The sequence below is a fragment of the Glycine soja genome, chromosome 6 (assembly GCF_004193775.1).
Source record: "Glycine soja cultivar W05 chromosome 6, ASM419377v2, whole genome shotgun sequence".
Lineage (NCBI taxonomy): Eukaryota > Viridiplantae > Streptophyta > Magnoliopsida > Fabales > Fabaceae > Glycine > Glycine soja.
The window spans coordinates 13,397,069-13,405,664 of record NC_041007.1 but is presented as its reverse complement, the minus strand read 5'-3'; the positions used below and the strand labels follow the sequence as shown (position 1 = coordinate 13,405,664).

General features: G+C 33.4%; 1 protein-coding gene across 1 annotated transcript; it reads right to left on the bottom strand.

Annotated features, from left to right (window-relative positions):
- Window positions 1–899: 899 nt before the first annotated feature.
- On the bottom strand, window positions 900–5,606 carry LOC114415945 (calcium-dependent protein kinase SK5-like). The gene is made up of 7 exons (XM_028380811.1): window positions 4,890–5,606; window positions 3,613–3,756; window positions 3,335–3,487; window positions 3,105–3,220; window positions 1,973–2,140; window positions 1,640–1,864; window positions 900–1,224 (listed from the first exon to the last, which is right to left on the bottom strand). Exons 1-7 carry the CDS (start codon window positions 5,443–5,445, stop codon window positions 1,093–1,095), a joined length of 1,494 nt encoding a protein of 497 aa, XP_028236612.1. The 5' UTR covers window positions 5,446–5,606; the 3' UTR covers window positions 900–1,092.
- Between the last annotated feature and the right edge of the window lie 2,990 nt (window positions 5,607–8,596).

The following is an 8,596-nucleotide window of genomic DNA, read 5'->3' as shown; positions in this document are numbered from 1 at the left end:
TTAAACATCAATTTTTTATATCATCTGAACTCTGAATCATTCAGTCAATCTCGTCTATTTAGAGAAAAAAAGCTCATTTTATTTGGCCTTCTCAATAGTTCTACTCTAGTTCCATTTCCTTTGAAGTGACTAAAAGAATATCTAGTATAACAAGTAAAATGACTTAAATGAAGAAAGAAAGTGACAGTTATTTGTAATCCTAAAGTATAAGTTTTACTGTACAAACTATTGTTCATTTATACTATTTGGTAGTGTTCGTTGTACTTGAAAAATGAGTATAATAAAAATATAATGATAAAATAAATGTGTGATCATACAAGAAATAATAAAATACAAAATGAATGTATATAAGAAAAGATTGATGTAATATCCATTGAGAAAAAGATGATTGAAACTCGATTAAAGTGATTTGGATATGTACAGAGAATGTTACAAGACATACCGACTAGAAGAATAAATTGTAAATTTTTTGTCTAATGAAAAACAGAGACCGAAAAAGACAAAAAAAATCTCAATTTCAAAAATATTTTTTAAAATTTTGATTTTAAACCATCTCAAAAGATGTTATGTAATCCATATAACTAATCTTATCTAGTGAAACAAGTCTTTGTCGTTGTTGTATAATTTATTTCTCTCGTTTTATTTTATCCTAGTTAGCTACCACTCCTTGTCCAGTTGCAACAGTTGTTTCCAAAGAACAAGTAACTCTTGCGAGATTCACTGGTCAGTGGAGAAACACGTCAGTTGATGAAATAGCCATTTTCTTGTGAACATTCTCACTTTTCTTTCAAGATTCTAATAGCATAAAATTTTAAATCTTAATTGATTCTCATTGTAACCACTCTTATCTCGTTATGCTACGTGTGGGAGAGGTGAAAAAAAATAATAAAGCCGTCCAATTTAAGCTGCCAATTGGTGCTGTGGTTGGCTCAATGTAATTCATCACCAGACAAGTACTTAAGGTCATTTTTGAGCCATGGGTCTATTCATAAAAGCAAATTTTGGTCAGGCTACTCATGATGTCTATAGTTACCAAAGTTTTCGTTGTTCAAAATTTTATCATCAAGTAATAATTATTTAAGGTACAATAACTTAATCGGATCCATGGTCTATAATTCCAAAAGCATCTCTGAAATTGAGCGTGCTCCTCATGGTTCGCCTGCCAATTCCTCCATTGCCCTTTCTCATCATGGCAGCAAATTCCCCATAATCTATCTGTCCATCCTGCAGCACAAATTTTCCATTAATCCCTATGAACAAGTAGGCAACTAGCAACATACTATCAAACACACTCTTTTTTGAACACATCATCTCTCATTAATCCCTATGAACAAGTAGGCAACTAGCAACATACTATCAAACACACTCTTTTTTGAACACATCATCTCTCATTGGTTAAAATTTATTGAAAATTATAAAAAAACTGGGAATCTCACATCTTATTTAATGACTCTCTCTCATGATATTATAGTTTCCAATAAATTTCAGCCAATGATGGAGTGTGTGTTAAAAGGAGTGTAGCACTCCTTGAAAGACAAATCATGCCAATGCTGGCATAGAATTATAATCAGAAGATAAGTTGCAGAAACTTATGGTCAGTACAAACAAGCTCTTGATAGCAAGACAAAAGAATACTTACATCGTCTTGATCAATTTCCTTGACAATTTCATCGATATGGACATCATCCAAACCAAAATCCTTACAAGCCTGTTGTATCTCGTCAATGGTTATGTAACCACTTCCATCTTTGTCAAAATAGGAGAAAGCGGACACCAGGTTTTCCTCTCTCTCCAGCTTATTTAAGTGGACTGTAGCAGCAATGAATTCACCATAGTCTATTGTCCCACTATTATCAATATCTGCCTGTAACATGCAAGATTATAAATCTTGTTCAATAGTTTAAAAATTGAAGGCAAAGCAGTACAAATAACAAAAATGGATTAATCCCAAAACATAAACAAATTATCTTACTGCATCCATAAGATCCTTGATTTCAGACTCCATTAGTTCAGATCCTACTCGCTTTAAGCCTTCTTTTAGCTCATCGAATGTTATAGTTCCACTATTATCTGCATCAATCATCCTGAATAATTCCTTCAGACCACCAATTTCTTCCTCAGAGAGCCTCTCTGCAATAACCTAGGAGTAGCGTATACAAAATTGTAAATGTCGCAATATTAGGATTTGGCAAGCAGAAGACTGTGAAGTGGATCGCTTTCAACTTCACAGTCAAGATGAGAGGTCCTGATAGAGTTTCATAAACAAGCAATGATAAGGTTAAGCTGAAGAACCTGAAAAATTCTAATACTCACAAACAAAGAAGCGTCATTATGGGGAAGTTCAGGCCAAGATTGTGAAGAAAGTGACCTTACTTTATTTTTGCCAACTTATGTCAATTCAATTGAAGCTTATAATAGAAATAAGCATCAACAAAAAAAATCAGAAAAATTAAAAAAGTGGACATGAAGAAACAGTTTTAGATAATAATCATGTTAATCATATTTACTATAAAAAAAAAACTTCAAACTTTTCAATGTTCCCAGGGAGATAAATATCTATAAACTTTGGGTCTAGTGAACAACCTGAGTTGCTTAAGTGCAATCAGAGTCCATTTTATATGAAAAACACAAATCCAATAGCATCACATTTCTTTAACTTCAGGGTGGGGTAGAATAGTGATCCTTTATGGGAATCTAATGCCTTCCATTCCTGCAGGCATAAAAAATGCTCATATACCAAACAAGATATCCCCTGCAGCCAAGTAAGAAAACCAGGCCTCTTACTCATAAAACTTAGAAAAAAAATTATGAATCTCTGGCATCATTATTGTTGAGAGAAATAAAATTCCTGCCATGCATTGTATAAACCTCTAAATCAAGAGACCGTTTTATGAATGTACATGAAATTTGTAAAGTCCTTCCAGTTGATTAGGAAGCAACAGTTTGCTATCAGTTTATCCTAAATTCCATGATAAAATGCATATAATTACCTTTTTATTCTAAAAGAAGACAAAACAGGGTATTCGTAAGAAATTAAATTGTTCTTTCGTGGTCAGCACATGAAAATCGCTAAGCCTAAGTAAAAAGGTTTACAGAAGCCTTACACGCAAAGCCATCTTTTTAAGTTTATTCATTGCAGAGAACTGCTTCAGGCGTGATAAAACAGCAGAATCAAGAGGTTTATCTGGTGCAATGTTGTCATCAACAATCCATGGGTGACCTGACACAGAAAACCACATAAGTGCCACAGCTTTGTACCCTTTCCAATAAGTATGCAAATATTCATACAAATCATGATAGTTGCTTGCTCGATATAAAAGTTAAGTAGACTCACAGAGTACTTGGTGAGCTGTAACCCTTGTTTTTGGATTCCGATCAAGCATTTTTCGAATTAGATCTTTGGCACTGTCTGAAATGCTAGGCCATGGCTCAGACTGGAAGTCAATTCTTCCTAGCAAAATCTGTCGGAAAATCCCCTGCTCAGTTTCTGGAGATGACAAAAATTTGCAGAAAAGTATTAGCATTGATGAAGAATGCACATGAAAAAAAAAAAACCAAGTATATGCTTACATCTACAGTTAATAATTTAAAGTATGAGTGACATATAGCTACCAGCCCAAAATGGTGGCACCCCACTTAATAAGATGTACAAAATAACACCAGCACTCCACACGTCTGCTTCAGGACCATAATGCTTACGCAAGACCTCTGGTGCAACATAGTACGGGCTTCCAACAACGTCACAAAAGGTTTCACCTGAGAAGTATATCACTGTGTTAAGCATACATAACATGGAAGGGTTTCCAGTTGATCTGATAGTGACTGAAATGAAGGACCATGGAAAACTCAAACTGTAACCACGAGACTCAATTGCATAGCTTCAGATTTAATTTTTAGCATTCATAATTTACAATCACTGGGACAAAAAGGTTTGCATTTGAAAATACTTAAATGTGGTAGTATGGCCGGAAAAAAAAAAAACTACTAAGCTGTAAAATGGTCCAGATTAAAACAATGCCTCAATATCACTCAAGGCAAGATCAACAAATAGCAAAGAATGAGTTCAGATTGTGTTAAAATGCATATTCATGTTAAAACCAGAGCAAAATCGTTAATGCACACCATTTTTCACATCCTTCTCAAATTTAACAAATTCACACAGGTCCTTAAAAATGACCACAGAATGCCAGGGTCTATTAACCATTTAATTGAAAGCCCGAAGAAGTGTGGAAAGAATAATTCAACCATCATTCCATCAAACACAGCAAATTAAGTGATGAATATATGCTGACACTTTTAGGTTCCAATGCCAGGGAAGCATGCTCCACCCCAGTAATTGCAGATATCATCACATAGTCAGGGTCAATCATTATTTGACTTTTTCCACAAATTGAAAAAATGTGATTACGCGTATGTGTGCCATACTGTCATATGAAGACTGAACGGGACCATTCGATGTGGGACTTTCCCAACACTAAACTTGAAAAAACAATCAATAAGTACATCCATCCATCTTTCAAAAACTGATCACATTCACAAATAAACAACAGAAGCAAGCACAATCTAACACGTCCCCAGATCCCATTGAGGACCAAATCATAATATCACCAATCAAGGAGATATAAGGTTGGCCCAGTGGTTGGTCGGGGAAGGATGAAGTGAATGGGGAGAGGTTGCTGGTTTGAATCACCCAACATTTCTAACAAAACTAATAAGTTAACATATGCCGATCACAAATCAAACACTGTGTGCAAAATTCCAATGGGTTAGAGGCAGCCACGCACACGCACACGCACACGCACTGTGAGCAGGATTAGTCTCAGACCCAGAATCCGTGGTTTCCAACCCAAGACAAAAAAAAAACAGATCCAACGAGAGAGCAACCAAACCTGGCTTATAAAACACGGAGAGCCCAAAATCAGTAGTTTTGAGCTTAGCACCCTCCTCAACAGTATCAAAGAGAAAGTTCTCAGGCTTGAGGTCCCTATGCATGACCCCAAGCGAGTGGCAAGCCTCCACAACCTCAACAATGGTCTTGATGAGCTTCGCAGCCTGGCGCTCGCTGTAGTGCCCCTTCTGCACAATCCTGTCGAACAACTCCCCTCCCTCGCAGAGCTCCATGACGAGGTGGACGGAGGCGGCGTCCTCGTAGGTGCCGTGGATGCGAACGACGTTGGGGTGCTCGGAGAGGTGGTGCATTATCTGAATCTCCCTCCATACGTCGTCGTAGTCCTCCTTGCAGAGCAGCTTCCGCTTCGGGATTGACTTGCAGGCGAAGGTGCGTCCCGTGGCGTTGTGCGTGCAGAGGAAGGTTGTGCCGAATTGGCCCTGGCCGAGCTTTCGGCTTAGGGTGTAGACCTCGCGGAGATTCTCGGTTCGGTATGGGAGGACCCAGGTGGGCTTCGGTGGTAAGGCCGCGGTGGTGCCGGTGGTGGAGTTGGACATTGTGTTCGAGAGAGACAGAGTCAGTGTGTGTTAATTGGGAGAAGAAAAAGAAGACCCAGACCTGCTATAAATAAAGTCTTGCGAGTTAAGATAAGAGACTTACACTTCAAATCATGCCACTTCTTGCATTTCTCTGTCTCCACTTTAATCGGGTTACATGGATTTTTTTGTTCTCTATTTTTAGGTTCTTGTTTGGTTTCTTAACCTTCTTTATGTGTTTTTGTAAGACTAAATTCATCTTTCCATAGGTTTTTAGCATTAACTGTATTCATTTTTATTAATGTAATTTCATCAAATGAATCAATTTTTTTTAAGGGCTAAACAATTTTATTATTAAAAATAAAAGGAGTATTAACTGGAGCTCAAAATGTAGCCAAACAGTATACAAAAGGGTTACTGGACTGTAGATGACTATATCAGTACCGAATTAATGCAATAAATTAACGGAAATATTGACTTGGCGTAAAGAACAAATTTTAAATCTAAATAAAAAAAATTAAAATTCTATTTTAGTGGCTTTAGTTTCTGTGGGTTGTTGAAAATGGGAATGGGGGTTATTGATAATGGAATGTTTCGAAATCATAAATCGTATTGTTATTATTAATATTGGAATGGGGGTTAATTATTTCACATGGAATGGAGTAACTTTTTGTTCGATTTAGTAATGATGCGGTACTATGTAATTTGACGTTTTAATGTTAAATGGAAGTTTGGTATACTTGAATTTTGTATGCTTTCTTTGTTAGAGTTTTTTTTTAGTAGGCACTTTCTTTTTTAGAGTTATTTAGGGTTTTTTTTGGCTAATTATTGAGTATGATTGAGTGAATTCTTATCTAATTTTTTTTCCATCTATTATGATTAAGGCAACTAAGTGGCAAGCTTTTGTTTTTACTAATTGTTATATTAATCAAAAAAATCGCGAGTAAACTTATATATATTTAACCTAACATATCAAAACAATTTTTTTTTTTAAAAAAGTTTTCCTTTTAGCCTTGCTTGAGAAGCTTGTTCTGATACACACACAAAAATTGTATTATTTAGAAGTCGAAACCAAGATTTTTCCTCAACTCACCTGGAGTGCCTGTTTTTTAATTAGTATTTTATATTTATGATGTTTTTAATGATGATATAACCCACTTTTTTCATGATGTGACTAATTGTATGTGTTTTATTATATATTTTTTCTATTTTTCTGGATTTCTTCTTATTTAAAAAGTAAGAAATTTATATTATTAAGATACAGTTAAGTATTAAAATAGGAGTACTTTTAGCAGTGTTTTTTACGTCAGTAACACAAATTCAAATTACATATTTAAGAATTTAAGTTTCTTCTGCGCAAATTAACACATACTAATAAATATTAAAATGTTTAACGTCTTGAAAGATGAAAAGTGGTTTCATGGGAAAAAAATTAAAAAAAATGTACAAAAGATAATATATTAGTTAAGAAAAAAAAAAAAAGAATACCCAAACAAATGAGAACCTGACTTTATTTCTATGGTAATGTGTTATGTGATTTTATGTGCAATATCACACCGAAAGAAGGAAATGTCATGCAAGTGGTCACATGTCTGGCCGAAAGAGACGGAAGTCTGAGTTAGAAGTCGGTGTATTTTAAATTATTTATACACTGTTTAAAAATGACTTAATGAAATTTTCGTCCCTGAAAAAATTATAATTTTTGTACAATCTTTTTTATTTTATATTTTAACTCGGTCTTTTATAAAAGTAGTGCTATCAAATATATATTTTTTAATCTTTTAATAGTTATTTTTATTAACAAAATGTATACTATAAAAAGAAAAAAATAATAATATTAACAACTAATATTTATAAAAAAATATTTTCTTTTCTGACCTAGTTTTTTTATACAGACTATTTTGTCTTGTTAAACACCAGAAATCTCTTATCTTACTTCATTTAAATATTACAATGTATTTATTTATTTGATCTAAAATATAAACTAAATAAAAAATGAAATATTTGACATGATTAAATATATATATATATATATATATATATATATATATATATAAATAAGTGTTGAAATGAAAATCTTTTTGAAATAAAAAATCGTTTAACAGTCATTTTTCTTTTAATAGATAACAAGTCTTGAAATACCACATTTTAGTGCTACACATCACGTGTGCACTGATTTATTTTGTTATAGTGCTTGATCAGTTTTATTGTCTTTTGTAAGTATGGTACGATTTACGTTGTGATATTTTGCATAATTTTAAATACTAGTATAGTTGTTCACACGTCAGTTTAGATGGATCAGAAAATGAAATCTGAATTAACCAGTTTTTATTTGTTCGAATTGGTCTATAATCAAATCTCCTGCTATACAAGTTTGCAAAATTCTTCAGTCAAAAAAAAAAGTTTGAAAAATTCTGTTTTGGAAAATAAATACATAAATTTCCTCAAATAATTTAAACCCAGATGAAAATTCACGGAAAAATCACCATATTTAATCATAACTTGTACCAATACTAAATAAAACATCATATTTAATTAAATCTAAGAAAAATCAAATTCAATTCAATTCGTTGGTTGAGTTAGTCCAAACTAATAACACTCCTAAATATATTTTTTTTTTGACAGTCACCTAAATATAATATTATTGTATGCATAACATAACAATTGATTAGTTGACGCAAGCTAGCATTAGGTCTCCACTATGGAAAAGTAATGTTCTCTATTAGGTTTATTAAATTTTTAAATCAATGGCTAAGATTTTTTTTCTTTTTTTTCCGTATTTATCCTTCTCTCCATCTTCCTGTTACTCAACACTCACCGTTGTTTTATCATACTCCACAACTGCATCGTGCCTTCCAATTTTCCTGAACTCAGCAAAGATCGTAACTAGGAAGTCAATACTCCAACTCCAAGGCAAATTCATTATCTTGCTCCTTCCCCAAATTATAATATTTTTGTAATTCTTGTGTTCATTCACCAATTTGATCATTTCTAATGGATTTTATGCAATTCCAACCATATTAATTAGATGTATGATATATTATCTAGATACTCCGCTTTAAATCAATGTCACGAAAAAAATACTTAAGAAATTTGTTTTTAAACCTGTGAGATTTGCATTTCAGAATTTTATTTTCCATCAAAAACCCAGGTGTTTGTCGTACCCTTGGTG

What these genes read in the sequence shown, in the direction of transcription:
- LOC114415945 (XM_028380811.1), bottom strand. Translation starts at nt 5,445, where the DNA reads ATGTCCAACTCCACCACCGGCACCACCGCGGCCTTACCACCGAAGCCC. An exon ending in GGTGCCACCATTTTGGGCTG is followed by an intron (nt 3,488 to 3,612) that starts GTAGCTATATGT and finishes TGTCATCTCCAG; the next exon opens with AAACTGAGCAGGGGATTTTC. An exon ending in TCAAGGATCTTATGGATGCA is followed by an intron (nt 1,865 to 1,972) that starts GTAAGATAATTT and finishes TGCATGTTACAG; the next exon opens with GCAGATATTGATAATAGTGG.